General features: G+C 39.2%; 1 protein-coding gene across 12 annotated transcripts in view; it reads right to left on the bottom strand.

The window, feature by feature from the left end:
- Positions 1 to 15,916, bottom strand: part of ST3GAL6 (ST3 beta-galactoside alpha-2,3-sialyltransferase 6) — a 58,501-nt gene that overhangs the window by 18,066 nt on the left and 24,519 nt on the right. For 6 of the 12 annotated variants that reach the window (XM_015129404.3, XM_015129399.3, XM_001089053.5 and 3 more), the window contains 4 exons: positions 9,703 to 9,802; positions 6,621 to 6,698; positions 4,448 to 4,551; positions 3,401 to 3,464 (listed from right to left, as the gene is read on the bottom strand). In XM_015129404.3, coding sequence (XP_014984890.2) covers positions 3,401 to 3,464; positions 4,448 to 4,551; positions 6,621 to 6,698; positions 9,703 to 9,791 — 335 coding nt within the window. In that variant the 5' untranslated portion in view covers positions 9,792 to 9,802. Of the gene's footprint in view, positions 1 to 3,400; positions 3,465 to 4,447; positions 4,552 to 6,620; positions 6,699 to 9,702; positions 9,803 to 13,988; positions 14,084 to 15,916 lie in introns of those variants that run through there. The other 6 variants (XM_015129417.3, XM_028844694.2, XM_028844696.2 and 3 more) reach the window with 2 other exon arrangements.

Raw genomic sequence — 15,916 nt, forward strand, 5'->3', positions numbered from 1 at the left:
TTTGTAATGTTTGCCAATTCCCATGGTACGAATACTCTCACCTTGGGTATTTCAAGCTTTCACCTTGATGGCACTAAACATGGAGCTGAATAGGAAGAGATACAGCTCTCACAAGTTGGCACCAACTGGTTCCAGCACATCGTTGGACGTAAGGAAGTGTTATATATGATTTCTGGGAGATGTCCTTAAAGAAGAAGGCATGTCTCAAAGGGTTGGGGTATGCCCTTCGCCCTTTCCTCCTGCTGGCTGGCAGGGAGGTCGGCGTGATTGGTGGAACTCCAGCCATCATACCGGACCAGAAGGAACAAGTCACATATTTAGGAATGGTGGCGTCAAGGCAGAGAAGCAGCCTTGGTCCCTGATGCTCACCGAACCAGCCCCGGAAAGTTCACCTGCAGAGTTCATTTACACGAAAACTGAACAAAAGGAACACTTCCTTCTTACAATCACAACTGATTATTTTGAGTTTTCCCTTTCACAGTGGAATCTATCCCGACTGAGGGCATCATACATGCTGGACAAGATATCTGACAAAACTACAACTTATATCTGGTAGAATCTTAAAGGATTCAGATTTGAAACAACAACAACAAAAACAACATCTGAGCCTTTCTAGAAGGGACAGAGAGGATGGAAGGAGAATAAAAAGTAAGGAAAAAAAAAAAGTGCTTATTAGCTGTTACAACTCAAAATATATCAAGCACCTCCCAGAGCACAGGTAGGAAAAAAATAAGCACAGAGCAAGGTCAGCAATTATATAAATATCAATAAAGAAAGCAGAAAAAGGAGGAAAGTAACTGGAAAGTAATCCGTCTCTACCTCAGCTCCTCCTCTCTGACCTACAGACCCATGATGAAGGACAAGCCAGCCTAAATATTAATACCTTCCTCCTGGGACGTGTGGACCCAGCTCACCAATCCACAAGCCAGGGGCTCAGGGAGGACTCTCCTGCCAAGGGCAGTCTAAATTCTCTGCCTGAGAAAGAAAGACTGTTCTCAGACATCTTCCATCTAGAGCGTTATTCCCAGGCTGAGAAGACAAATGAGGAACTTAAGGTCACTTGGGAACGAAGTTGACTCAGAGGCAGCATTCAGGCAATTCAGTCCATTCTGCTTTTCTGGAGTTTAAATGTATGGCTCAGGCACAGCCTGGCTTGTTTTCTTCTATGTGTTGTACACTGGGCACATGATAAAGGCAGAATGACTCACTTAAAATATAGGCAAAATGTAACAGGTGAACCCCTCTGAAAAGCGCTATGCAAATAGAAGATAATAGTGTCATAAATATATTCCTATCTATTTTCGAAATACTCTAAGGTTTGCCCAGGTCAAACACGCAACTCAGCAATGCTAACTGAACATCTGTGATGTTACAAAACATGTGTGACTGTGCTCCCTCTGTGGGGATCCTACGGGGATATTTGTCATTCACTCTTTATCTAGAGTCTTTGACTATACATTTACTTCCCTTCAGACTCTTGGCAACTTCAGACTATTAGGACTTCTGCAGTCAGCATGATTTTCAATCCCTCCTCACCAACTACACCCTACTTCTCTCCCAACAAAGGTAATGCTAAGAAATGAACTTAGCATGATGGTGGGGAGTGGGGAGATTCTGGTTACAGGAGACAAGCGGCAGGAAACAGCAAGACCAAGTCAGCAAGAAGAGAAAAATTAGCCTGATGGAGGCATACACAAACAGATGAACACCTGTGGGACAAGGGGCTGTAAAAGCAGCTAAACAAAGCACAGTCCAGTTCTTAGATAAAAACTAGTCAAGAACAAAACTTCTAGTCATATATCCTCCAGAATCCTGACAGTAGCTTGCATTTAGAGTCAAGCATCTTTACAAATATTTGCAGATAATTGCTGCAAACATTTAAGGACTCACAATTATCGCTCTGTTTTTTGTTTTTTGTTTTTTGTTTTTTTGAGACAAAGTCTCACTCTGCCACCCAAGCTGGAGTACAGTGGTGGATCTCAGCTCACTGCAACCTCCACCTCCCCGGTTCAAGCGATTCTCCTGCCTCAGCCTCCCAGGTGGCTGAGACCACAGGCATGCGCCACCATGCCCAGCTAATTTTTGTATTTTTAGTTGAGACTGGGTTTCACTGTGTTGGCCAGGCTGGTCTTGAACTCCTGACCTCATGATCTGCCCGCCTCAGCCTCCCAAAGTGCTGGGGAATTTCAGGCATCAGCCACAACATCGAGCCACCTTTATTACTCTTAACTCAGACATCCAGGCACTGGAGTTAGAACTATCTAGGTTTACATCCTGGGCCTGGCATTTACCAAGTGTAACAAACTGTGTGCCTAGCCTCAGTTTCTCCAGAAACTTACAGAATTAGAGAGAATCAACATAAAGCACATATATGAAAGGTCTGCAAAAAACAATATTCTACAAATCAGAGCTATACAAATTTGGGGGTTGAAAAAATTTATGGTTGCTGTTGATATGCAATCAAAATTAAAATTGATTAGGTTGATGGCATAGTTTGAAATTATAAAAAACTGAAATGAACCAAAACATATTACACAAATACACACTTCAAACATCTTGGTCTCCAAATGAGATAATGAGATAAACCTGGACAAAATCTAATGCTGCTCTTACAGTAAACTCTATCTCCACTTTCAGACCTCCATCCACTACCCCCACTCTCTGCCTATTCTCTTGGGCAAGAGGGTAATTTCTGTCATTTTCCTTTTTAACGGAGGCCTGACATCTGTAGATTACCCATATTATCACACTGGCACCCTGGCCAAATTCTAAAGTGTGGCTTGAAACTTTGTGAAATAAACCTACCTCTGTGAAATAAGCCCAACAGTGAAGAAGCCTATTTTTGGCAATTCAATTTATATGGGGTTAATTTAATGACAAAATTGTCTAAAAGCTAAATTACTTTTGTAGTCAGAAAACATCAAAGCAAGTATATTTGTCCTTCAAATATAATTCTGATTTAAAAAGCAGAGAGCTGCTTCCAAAATCTAATAATCTCCTTAACAAGTGAAACAGAAAGAATCTCATCAGTAGTTTGGAGGATACATGGCAAAGTATGGGAAACAGCCTGTAAAGGGAGGCCATGAGCTGATTAGCAGGGGGTGAACTAATTCTTAAGTAGGAACAACTTAGAAAAAAATGAATGTAGGTTGAAAATGTCCTGATTTAGGACCAGTGTCGATCATCATCAAGACTCTGCAAACTTTTGAGCCAACCAGTTACGCAGCATCTAAATTAATTTTGTAGCTTTTAAAGTGTCAAGTTACTACTAGAAATTTTGGTTATACACAAAAGCTATGAAATTTTCCTGAGTAAATACACCTTACATTTCTGGGGTATATATTTTGAACCAGTTTAGCTGAAGCTAAAAGCCAGACTAGAAGCAAGGAAATAAACTCACTTGTCAAACTCATCAAAGAGATCACAACTCTGCAGTTTTGAAAGAGCAAGTCGAAAATATTCCGCTAGAAAACAAATGGAGTGTTATGAATAAAAGGATAATTGTGTCTTTTTAGTACTTAGTAAACCACCTTACTCCCTCCCCCACAAACCCATTTCCAACCAGCATAGCCTCATTGATTTATTCTGTGAAAAATTAATGACACAACTGCAATTAGCCAGCACTACTCCCATTCAAAATGGTAAATGTTCTAAAGACACTTTCCAAAACCTCCCCAAACACAACACATTTAATCTGAAAAACAATCATGTAATTTTAAAATAGCACATGATTCTGAAATTGAGGTTAGAATAGAAATAGTAAGTTTAGCCCAATTAAATTCTCAAATTCTCTGCAAAATAGTTTTAAAATACAAAATAAAACAAAAAATACAACCCCCACCCTCACAGGATCAGCTGAATAAGCAAAATCTGACTCACAATGTTGTAGGCTTATCACCTTGGGCTTTTATGATCCCTCAAAAATCTAGAACTTAATGCTATATAGGGCCAATCACTTATCAACAAGCAGAAGGGGAAGTGTTTTATCATTAGAAGATGGAATCATTATCTCTTAACAAAAATAAAACATCCACTGGTTAAATTAAAAGACTGCTTAAGGAGAGAAGAAATGCCGATGAAATAAAACTCACAGGTAAAAAGAAGCCATGGGAAGCTAGGAAGGAAGCTAACCCTCAGGTTTTCCTGCTAATTCTAAATCAGAATAAAGTTAAGGCACCAGAACTCACATGGATACATGCTGGCAGAGCAAATGTAAAAAGTCGTTTCTCAACAACAACAACAACAAATCCACCCCTGTTATCCTTTGGTTCTCTACTGCCTCAAAAGGAGTGGGAATTTATATTTTAAAATATAATTCATTTCATTTCATCCCAAAATCATATCCCTTGGAAATCATTAGGAAGCAGAAAGAATAAAATTATATTAACATGCCATTCTCATCAAACACCAGTCAAATTTAACAGAACCAGGTAAGAATACTACTGACCTGATGTTCTCATCCCATAGGGCAAATCAAACTGATCGCTGCCATACAAGGAAGCAATCTTTCTAAAATCAGCTGCACACAAAAAAGGGTGAAACTGATGAAACCTGGAAGGAAAAGATAAAGAATGATTTTGCCAAATACCTACTATATTTGCAAGCTTTTAAAATCAAAACTAAAAATAACTCTAGCATAGAATTCATATCGTTATACTGGCTATATGAAAAATGTATAGAATGGGGTATTCAATGGAACTACACAACTGAAATGAAAACACTTGGCCGGGCGCGGTGGCTCAAGCCTGTAATCCCAGCACTTTGGGAGGCCGAGACGGGCGGATCACGAGGTCAGGAGATCGAGACCATCCTGGCTAACACGGTGAAACCCCGTCTCTACTAAAAAATACAAAAAAAACTAGCCGGGCGAGGTGGCGGGCGCCTGTAGTCCCAGCTACTCGGGAGGCTGAGGCAGGAGAATGGCGTGAACCCGGGAGGCGGAGCTTGCAGTGAGCTGAGATCCGGCCACTGCACTCCAGCCTGGGCGACAGAGCGAGACTCCGTGTCAAAAAAAAAAAAAAAAAAAAGAAAACACTTTGCAGCTACTAAGATGAAAATGATGTTACAACTCAGGAAGTAAAAATAAAACTTCAAAACAAACCAACAGCAAGTGATAAAATAACAGCCATACATAGGAAAAAGCAAAGTAATATTATAAAAGTACTGATGCTAAGCTATTTCTAAATTTAAAAGTACCATATATGTGAAGTTGTGTCAGCTGTGACAAGTCTGGGGTCACTAACCCATAAATGACAAAGCTGAAATCCACACCCAAGCCTAATTATAAAGAAAGATGTTCTCTTTATAACACTGAAGATAAAAGGTCCAGGTTTCCCAGAAGAGCTTCTCCAAATTGCTGCTGGCCTTTCTGTTTCCCCTCAAGTACACTCTAGGGGACTGCTGTCAAAGAATACTGTCCACATGACAAACACAAATCTACTTGTCACTTACACTGTAGGCTTATATACCTGCTGGATAATCTTGCATAAATACCTTAAACCTTTTGGGTTTTCTCAGAAAGGAAAAGATTATCTTTTTTGACTAAAGTTAGGGAGTACCTTAATTCTAGAGTAGCATTTTAACCTGTGGTCTGCAACCCATATGTGGCTCATCAAATCAATTTTGTGAGTCATGATCAGCATCTTTTTAAAAAGTGAATGGGACAGAACACAGTATATCTGGAGTAGTAAAGGTAAAAATTCTTTTTTTTCTTATTATAAATATGTGTTTGCACTATGTCCCAAGTAAAATGTATTTCTTCCTGTGAGTCATGTTCAAAAAAGTTTTAAAACACTATTCCAGTTTTGTAGTGGTCCTCACTGGACGCACACCTAGAAAGACTACAAGCAGCCATAGCACACTTGGAATCATATACAAAAAAGTCTTATGTATTTGCAGTTTCCCGGAGAGTTGATTGATTGTAAAGGGATCTGTAGCCCCAAAGAGTTAAAAATCAGTAATAAAAGACAATAGGGAAAAAATGAATTCTTAATGCTTCATAGAAAAAATGCTGAACAGATTGTGCCTGTTTTACCCAATTAAACATGCCTAGAACAGACTTTTATTTCTTGTTATCTAGAGCATTTTGACCAGCAATCTGTCAAAGTCAAGGTGACAGAGGAAAAAAACATTTGTGAATAGAAAAGTAAATTCTTTACAAAGCCCAAGAGCCACAATCAACAATCATTATTTGCACTCTATGTAGTTCATTAAAAGTTAATAAAAGGGAAAATTTCTACTCAAAAAGTTTAACCTAGAGGCAAGGAAGGAGAAGCCACAAAATAATAAGGGTGGAAAATAACATGGGAGCAACCAGGGGGAAAAATGAAACCCTAAAGAACAATTCGCTTTTTTATAGTCAAACACAAACAGACCTCTCTAGCCTCACCTGTGTGAAAAGAATACTGGTTTGATTGAGTTCCTCAATGCCTTTTCTTAAAATATATGCAGAGTTCTGACTAAAAGCACAAAAAGAGACAGGATATTCAAGCTCTTCCTAAATATGGGCTGTCCACTTTATACTGCTAAGATTTGCATTAAAAAAAAAAAAACAAGTGTGGAAAATGATTACACATTTGGAATATTTTGTATGCCACAGGTTTTTTTTGGTATATTTTTACCTCAGCAGAGAGGCAAAAGCTGGCTTTGATAAACAAGGCTGGATCTTATTTCTCCGTTTCATTTCCACAGGTGCCACCCTATGAGACAAAAATAACATCAATCAGAAACCAGAACCAGGCACCCTGCCCAAAAGGAAGCAAATAACCTGGGAACTCATTCATGCCACCACTGAGAGGTTCTCTGGCAGCAAACAAAAATACTCCCTGCACCCCTTGAGGTGTGCCAGTACCTTCTCCAAGCCCTACGAACACCTGAGATTCATGGAGGTAAGGCAAGGGAGGGTGGAAAGGCTGAGGTGATTAGCAACCCATAAGTGATTCCAAGAGCAATGATTCAAAGGACCTTCAGAGAAGGGCCAGGATTACTGCATTGTAGAAGCTGCAACCAGGCTCACTTTTTAGAAGTCCCTGAAAGCTGGAGAAACCCAAACTCACCCCAACGGCACGTGGCTATTTACTCCTCCTGCCACATCTGCTGGTGCACACCGGCAGCAAACACCACAGGAACACCTGACCTGAGCAGGTTCCACAGACCCTTGCCTTGGGATCCGGGGGACTCTACAAATAACACTATCGAGAGTCATTTCTAACTGTCCTCTATTCTTGGCATAGGTTAGCCCTTGTGTGCTCCTGAATGGAGTACTTGTCTCCACAGTTTAAAAGGGTATTGTGAAACATGATGGAGCAAAACAAGGAAAACAAATGAAAGGGGTGGTGGATGGCAGGATCCAGACTTAGCCGGGAAAGAGGAAAACAGCTTAATACAAAAACTTATTAATGATCATCAATTATGTGAAGAATTAGTATTTAAAAACTAATCAATTTTCTTCTATAATCAGCAGAATTCAAAATGAAGGAAATACCCTAAACCCTTCATGGACAGACACAATTTTCCATTTTTGTGGGTACCAAAATCCCTATAGTTAGAACTGCTCGGTTTCTGAACTATGAGGCTAGTAAACTCTTTACGCAGGAAAACATCTTTTGTGAATACCACAACGGCAAGGGCTCCTTGATTTAAACATAAGGAAGATACATAAATATGGTAGACTAGCATACTAGACCAAGAAATCTCAATTATATTTGGAGGATAACATGAAGATATTGATTTCTAAAGTCATTAAAACATAGAAAACAATTTTAGGATATCGTGAAGACAACCTTTGGGTGACCTTTTTTTTTTTTTTTTTTTTTTTGAGAAAGAATCTCACTCTGTCGCCCAGGCTGGAGTGCAGTGGCACGGTCTTGGCTCACTGCAACCTCCGCCTCCTGGGTTCAAGCAATTCTCTGCCTCAGCCTCCCAAGTAGCTGAGATTACAGGCATCCGCCACCACGCCCAGCTAATTTTTTGTATTTTTAGTAGAGACGGGGTTTCACCATCTTGGCCAGGCTGGTCTTGAACTCCTGACCCACCTCGGCCTCCCAAAGTGCTGGGATTACAGGTGTGAGCCACCGCGCCCAGCCTTGGGTGACTTTTTAAAAGAAAAACACAATTGTCTGTCTTAAATCATTTTTAAGGAAGCAAGTTCATTGACAAACAACTGAGCTAATATCCCAAGGTACTTCCTGTGACTATAGTAATGTGTTAGCTGAGGAGTGACATGGTCACTTCAACCCTGATGACAAAGACTGCTGATTGAGATCCTTTTCATCACCTTCTTTATCATTTTCCCCGTGACCAACAATAGGATTTGTAGGAAAGTAGCAATCTAGTAAGCTTTTTGCTTTCTCTTCTATTTTTGTCTTCCACTACTAAGGGTAGGACAGAGAATGTGGCAAAGATGTAGGGAAGATCCCCTTGATGTAGTCCTCATTTAGTACATAATCAGACTTCACAATTCTCTAGCCTGATATTTGGGTCCAAAGCCTAAAACTTTAGGGCCAAAACTACCCACCTGGCATTGGGTTTTTTCCAGTGGCCATTTGCCTAACGTCCTTCCGTGAAAAGCATTACAATTATTTTTCAATCAACCAGTAATGAAATCAAATGCAGAAGCATCAGCTTTTTTTCATCAAGTAAGCACAAGTTAGAAACATGCTCTAAGATCTACTATGACACACTGGCAAAAAGTACTGATTCTTTGTCTAAGACAGGAAGTTATGTGATTTATTTTAGCATAATTATATACTGCCACCCATTTGGGATTTAAAGGTCATCAAAACATTTTTCCTAGCCAAAGGACTGACAATGAGAAGGTTAAAATCCCTATTACAAAGGCTTTCTCTTCAGTAGAACTATCTGTGCCTCTTCAAAATTTTATATGTGGTATTTCAAGTCAAAGCTATTTCAAAAGATACATATATCATCATTCACCAAATATTTTTAAACAAAGGAAACCATATGTAGTATCTGTAGTTTATCAATAATCTATTATGCAAGCATTTTAGGTTCTAAAAGTTAAGTACCACTGAGCCCAGTGATTACTCCATTAACTCAAGGAGATGATCTATGGCATAAAGAATGTTATAACCCAAAGATGGTTAACACCATGCCTTCAGTGGGAAGTCACTAGAAAGTAGGTGTTGCTTGTCAACTTTTTCTTTTTTTTTTTTTTATTATTATTATACTTTAAGTTCTAGGGTACATGTGCATAACGTGCAGGTTTGTTACATATGTATACTTGTGCCATGTTGGTGTGCTGCACCCATCAACTCGTCAGCACCCATCAACTCGTCATTTACATCAGGTATAACTCCCAATGCAATCCCTCCCCCCTCCCCCCTCCCCATGATAGGCCCCAGTGTATGATGTCCCCCTTCCCGAGTCCAAGTGATCTCATTGTTCAGTTCCCACCTATGAGTGAGAACATGCGGTGTTTGGTTTTCTGCTCTTGCGATAGTTTGCTGAGAATGATGGTTTCTAGCTGCATCCATGTCCCTGCTTGTCAACTTTTAAATTGTTCTAGATACAATCTATAGGACACTGGAATGGTAAAACCCCAATTTACAATGAAAAGCAAGAAAATATTCAAAATGTTACAATAGTACAAGTTTTTTTTTAATAGGACCCTCTATTATAATTTGTGGATTTGTGTGAAAGACTAGGTTGAGAGTTATTTTTAAATAACAAAATGAAACTTACCAGTAGACATTCGTTCCCCATAATATACAATGCAGTACATAATAGAGGAAGACAGCACTCAGGAATATGGCCACGAGATACCCTCTCATGGCTGGCTCACCTGAAACACAAGGAATGAAGTCCAAAGTGAAGGTCAGGTTGTTATACAAATGGATTTTCACAATGGCTCAAATATAAGCATTATTGGAAAAAAAAATATAGAAAAGGAACTATAGAAAAATATGATGTGGGCCTGTAATTTTGGAAATACTCAATGTGCAGAAAGATAATGTTTTTTCTGTCTCTCCTCTTATCAATAAGCACAACATAATGTATGTTTAGGCCAATAAACAGTTCCATGGTCTCAAAGCTAGGGGCCTCCCTACTACTTTCTCATGTTAGGTAAGAAAGAATTCTTCCAGAATAAAATTTTATACATCTGTTCCATTTCCAAAACTTTTTTCAGAAACATTAAAACCTATCTCTCAGTAGAAAGTGAATAGATGCCTTAAGCTGTGAATAAACATTTCATTTCTTTAGTGCTTGAAATGATGTTAAAATGTTATACATTATAATTTTTACAAGTCATTTTTCTAATTTTTAAAAACTGAGGGAAAAAGCTACTGAAAAAACATTTCCCTCATCCTCAATTTGTATATACTTTTAGATCCACCTATTTGATTTTTTCAACATCATAGTTCAGGTATATTCAGCTACTTGCTTGTTTTGTATTAAATTGACAATATTGTTCATTACACATTTCCAGACAGACAAAAACCTTGACACAATCCTCTCTAAAATGTAAATGCAAAAAAAAAGCCTTTATAGAATATATTTTAAAAACCTGTAAAACATGTTTGTTTAGTTTTCTCTTTTGCTTCAAAGGAAAAAAGGAGAAGTTTCCACTGTCTTATGTAATTAAATGTAAAAGGCAAATTTAATACATGGTTCCATAACAGACCTATTTCAATGCATGTGACTTTAAACAGGTATACTGCTTCTCTGTCTCCCTATCAAGTTTCTAGTTCATCTGAACAATTGCATGTGCCACTCCTTTCACTCCTATCCATGCCTATTAACCTTAATCATGGCAATGCAGTATAGAACCTGGGAGTCTGGTTGAATAAATTTCCAAATAATGTGGCATTGCCTTCTTTTCAGTGGTAAATATGCTCATATGGAAATCTTAAACCACTCCCTTGCCTTCATAAGTAGAATATAATACTAAACATAATTTAAACTTTCCTTGATAATATGGGGTCAGCTCAACAAGTATAATTGTTCTGGGCTTTCTTACAGTAGAAACCCTCTGCAGCTAATGGGTGTGTGGGGCTATTTGCTAAGCAGTCCTAAACTGGCATGATTATCTGGTTGAGTTGTTTTTCACTCCTCCCTTGCTGTCAGCTGTTGTTTCTGGCTGCTATTAATGCAGTCACCACTCCCACATGCCACTATTCTAAATTAGTTAGAAATGAAAACTATGTCAGGAGAAAGCAAATAAATAAGCAAGTTAATGAGCAAACTTTAGTTTACACATACTTCTAATTAGGTATACATAATCCCTGTGAAGAGTCAACACTGGTTGGAAACCAGAAGACAAGATTCACAGCTAACTCTACATATGGTGTGGGGAGCCTAAGGTCAATCAGTCTACCTCTTCTCACCTGAGGGTCCTCACATGTTTACAAGTGAGAACACACCATCTACCTCTTTGGGTTATTAGACTGTCCTGGAAGGCAGTTTACCATGGGCCAAAATAGTGATGAACATCTTCTTAAATGCTCAAATTAAACATTTAAGGCTCCACTAAGAATAACATCATTTGGCCAGGCGCGGTGGCTCATGCCTATAATCCCAGCACTTTGGGAGGCCGAGGTGGGTGGATCACGAGGTCAGGAGCTCAGTACCAACCTGGCCAAGACAGTGAAACCCCATCTCTACAAAAAATACCAAAAAAATTAGCCGGGCGTGGTGGTGGGTGCCTGCAATCCCAGCTATTCAGGAGGCTGAGGCTGAGAATTGCTTGAACCCAAGAGGCGGAGGTTGCAGTGGGCGACTCCAGCCTGGGCGACGGAGTGAGATTCTGTCTCAAAAAAAAAAAAAAAAAAAAAAAAGAGTAACATTTATGCAAAGATCCAACGAGGATAAAACTTACCAGTATCAGCAATTTTTTTTAATGTATTTACATCTAAGACAGTATATGAAGGTCTAGGGAAAGTCAGTATTTACGAGTCAAAATTCCTATGTATTCTCCAAAACATACTCTTTGGGCAATTTATGTATTATTCAACAGAACATGGAGGTATGGGTAAGCGAGACTTGTGTTACTGTTTTGTTGTTTTTCATTCACTATTATGTGGTCTAACTAAAAACAAAGAAGTGTGACAGAATACTCTTCTTTCAAACAATAAAATGAACCCACTCTTGAACAGCTACTGCATAGACGACCTGAAAAACATTTAGGAAGTTTAGGCACTCTCATATTTCATGTACAATTCACAGCTTCGGTATTCAAGTTGCAAAGCTTTGAGACGGGCCAGTCAGGATATCCTTGTGATAAACACGGTTCCCCTGCTTGCTCACAGGAAAAAGCTTCCACAAATAAACCAATTCTCTAATTATATTCTATAAATGGAAAGGCCATTTTGCTTTGAGCAAAAGCTTTCAAAGAAAAAACAGAATTTAAGAGATTATCTGCTTTTAAAAAGACATATGCCTTTTAATATAGCTTTGATTACCAAAACAAACAGTTTTCAAGATCTTGACATTAAACAGGACCAATGCCAGCTTTGTGGCTGGCTGCAGATGCTCCTAAAATCAGGGTCCCTAAAACATCCTTTACAAAAATGTGGGTAGAGGATGGTAAGGGAGAGAACTCACCAGTAGAAGACAAACGTTCACACATTCTCCAACTAAGATATGTAACCCAAGGTACAAGTAACCTACATATGCCAAATTAAACTCCATCTTGACAAGTTTCACTTTTCTTTAATAGTAAGAGCATATTTTGTGTGGAGCATTAAAGTTCACAAAAAATCTTTTATATGTCCATCCCTCCATTTAAAGCTCAAAACAAGCTTGTTAGATGGGTGTGCAGGTATTGTCTTCTTGATGAATGAGGAAAACTGAAGGCTTATAAGGTTGAGTTGTCTGAGGTCACACAGTTTAAGGAAGACAGAAATAGATTTATAGTTCAATCATTTCTTTCTCAGAGTTCCATTCCTGGAGTCATCGTGTCTCTCAAGATAAAAAGCACAAGGCAAATCTAAATGAGATCATTCTAATCTGAAAATTCCTGATGGTGTTCCACTGGTATCTTGAAGTCTAGAAGGGTAAATTCAGATATTGGTGAAAGGAAGTGACTCTAGGGCAGGCTCAAAAGTCTGCTCCAGGAGGGGACTTGTTAACATGCACACTCCTGAGCCTCTACTCAATCTGAATCTCTGGGGCTCAGGAATGTGCATTTAAACAGCATCCACCAATTTGATTCTTAGGCACACTAAATTTTGAGAATCACTGCTCTAAGACACACAATAGAACCATGGAAGAATTTCTGAAATACAGAGACTGTAAAACAGATATAGATCCCATAACTAGATGCTTTGTATTTTTTTTTTTTTTTTACACCCTAAATGGTAGATGCTCAATGAATAACAACTGATTAGAAGCACTAAGATGTGTGAGTGCTAAGCCTGTGCCAAGGCATGTGGTAATTCCTTTTGGTATATTGCCTCATGACATCCTGACAACCACCTTGCAAAAGAAGTAGCAAACTTACAATTCCCATTTTATAGAGGAGGAAACTAAAACTCTGAGAGAAGCAATGACTTTGTTCAGCTGACAAGTAGCAGAATGAGGACTCAAATCTGTCTCTATCAGGCCACAGCCCATGTGTTATACTACCTCCCCCTAGATGTCAGCTTTCACAAATGAGCACAGGCCCCTCCTTTTGCTACCAGACTAAACATTACTCAACATTTCTCCAACTTGTCAATCCTGCAAGCTCCTTAAGCAATATCAGTTCTAGTAACTGATGAAATTGAGATAAAGCTTATAGTACTTTTGATTCAAACTCAGCTGAAATAAAAGCCTGTTACTCCCAACCCTGTTCCCAGTTCTGCTCCTCCCAACCATGCTAGCATTGTTTATAAAAACAAAACAAACTCTATGGAGAAACACTTGAATAAATGTCAGGTTTTTTTCAGACTCTCCTAATGCTTTCTCAAACCAAAGGGAGCTTGCTTTTCCAACCAGCTAGAACAAAGCATGTTCGGCAACAATTCTAGAAACATTGTTCTACTCCATACCTTTACTAGGTGGCCCTGCTGACACCTGAGTCCATTCAGCCCCTGGACAGGCCTTCATCCATCCTGGTCTCTGCTGGTCCTTAGCTCACACTGACATACACTCCAGACCAGACTGTGTGGAACATGGCCAACAGATTTCACATCCTGCCTTCCTTCCTCTTTGCACTTATTACTCAGGGTTGTGATTATAATCTGCAGTCATACGCCCACATGAGCAAACCTACAACAGAACCTCCAGCTCTAGCCCTGATTAATGTCTAGATTTTTTTTGGTCCAGCCTCATAGGTCCCCTAAGCCTAAGCCTCACAGACCCAGCCATCTCCATATAACCTAAGCCTTAATGGAGACCCACAGGACTCCACAGTGACAAATGGAAAGGCCCCAGTCCGCCTCAACTCATTTACTACCTCTCTTTTAGGTTTGGTCCTTATTACTAATCAGATAGTCCAAATGTGTGAGGGCAGCTTCATTCATATCCCAAGGATCTCCAACCTCTGGCAGCAATGATCAGGTAAATGACAGCACAGCTTATTAACCACTTACTAAATGGCCAGCACAGTACTAAGCCCTTTTCCACATAAGGATGAAATCACAGATATTTTCATCCCCATGCTAGATATGTTGAATACCTAGAGCACTGGCCAGAATTCAAACTGAAATCTGATTTCAAAGCCCACATTTTTAAATTGTGGCTTATAGAAAACTATAATAACCATATTTTTAAGAGTATGAACTGTTAAATAATCATTTAATAGTATCTTTTAAAAATAAAACAAGGGGATGATACACATTAAATTATGCATTTATCAAACACACTTCTTTAGAAACACTATAATATGAAAAGCTATTAATCTCATAATTAAAGAGAGAAATCTTAAGGGATCAGTAGTCTGGTTGATGGGATTTTCTGCTGGAAGGATGAAGAAATTCTCAACAGGCCATAATTACAGAAATAGGCCAGGCGCGGTGGCTCACGCCTGTAATCCCAGCACTTTGGGAGGCCGAGGTGGGTGGATCACGAGGTCAGGAATCAAGGCCATCCTGGCTAACACAGTGAAACCCCGTCTCTACGAAAAAATACAAAACAAAATTAGCCGGGCGAGGTGGCGGCGCCTGTAGTCCCAGCTACTCCGGAGGCTGAGGCAGGAGAATGGCGGGAACCCGGGAGGCGGAGCTTGCAGTGAGCCGAGATCCGGCCACTGCACTCCAGCCTGGGCAACAGAGCAAGACTCCGTCTCAAAAAAAAGAAATAACAAACAGCACATACAGATTTTTTAAACATACAATATTACAATGAAAAGGCTAAATTTAATCTGAAGTTATAAACTAATGCTATTTAATACAAATTAAGAGAAGACGCTGACATTGCTGAGTAAATTAATAGAAAATCTGATTTATGCCCCCCTCTAAAAATATTGTGTAGTAGCAACAAATTAGATCAACTTGTATACATTCTGACTGATTTCTAAGTACATAACTGTTTCCTTTCTGCACTGCAGAAAGGGAACATGTATAATTAACTTTCTTTCCCTCTCCTCCCCTAGCTCTTCGGCTAATACAATGATACAAAGCTGGTTCCTACACGCATATGCACACACACCCTTCTCTGTGAGCTTTTCAACAAAGCCAGTGCTTTCACCAGATATCACCCTTAGCATATGTAGACAGATCTTTTCACTTAAAGATAAGCCCTCTGCCAAAGCAGATGACCAGATCCTCTCCTGAAAGTGGGGTGTGCTCACTGCAAAGAATATAAAAAGGAGAGAAATGACTTCTCAGCAGAATTTTCTTCTTTAATAGCACAGCAGGACACACTAAAATTATTCGGCTAATAGCAACTATATGGGATGCTAAAAATAAATGAACCGGAGTTCCTGTTTTCAAGATCTCTCTTCAGACTTAGGTTCATTGCAAATACACAAGTAACA

Source organism: Macaca mulatta, chromosome 2 (assembly GCF_049350105.2).
Source record: "Macaca mulatta isolate MMU2019108-1 chromosome 2, T2T-MMU8v2.0, whole genome shotgun sequence".
In the NCBI taxonomy this organism is placed as follows: domain Eukaryota; kingdom Metazoa; phylum Chordata; class Mammalia; order Primates; family Cercopithecidae; genus Macaca; species Macaca mulatta.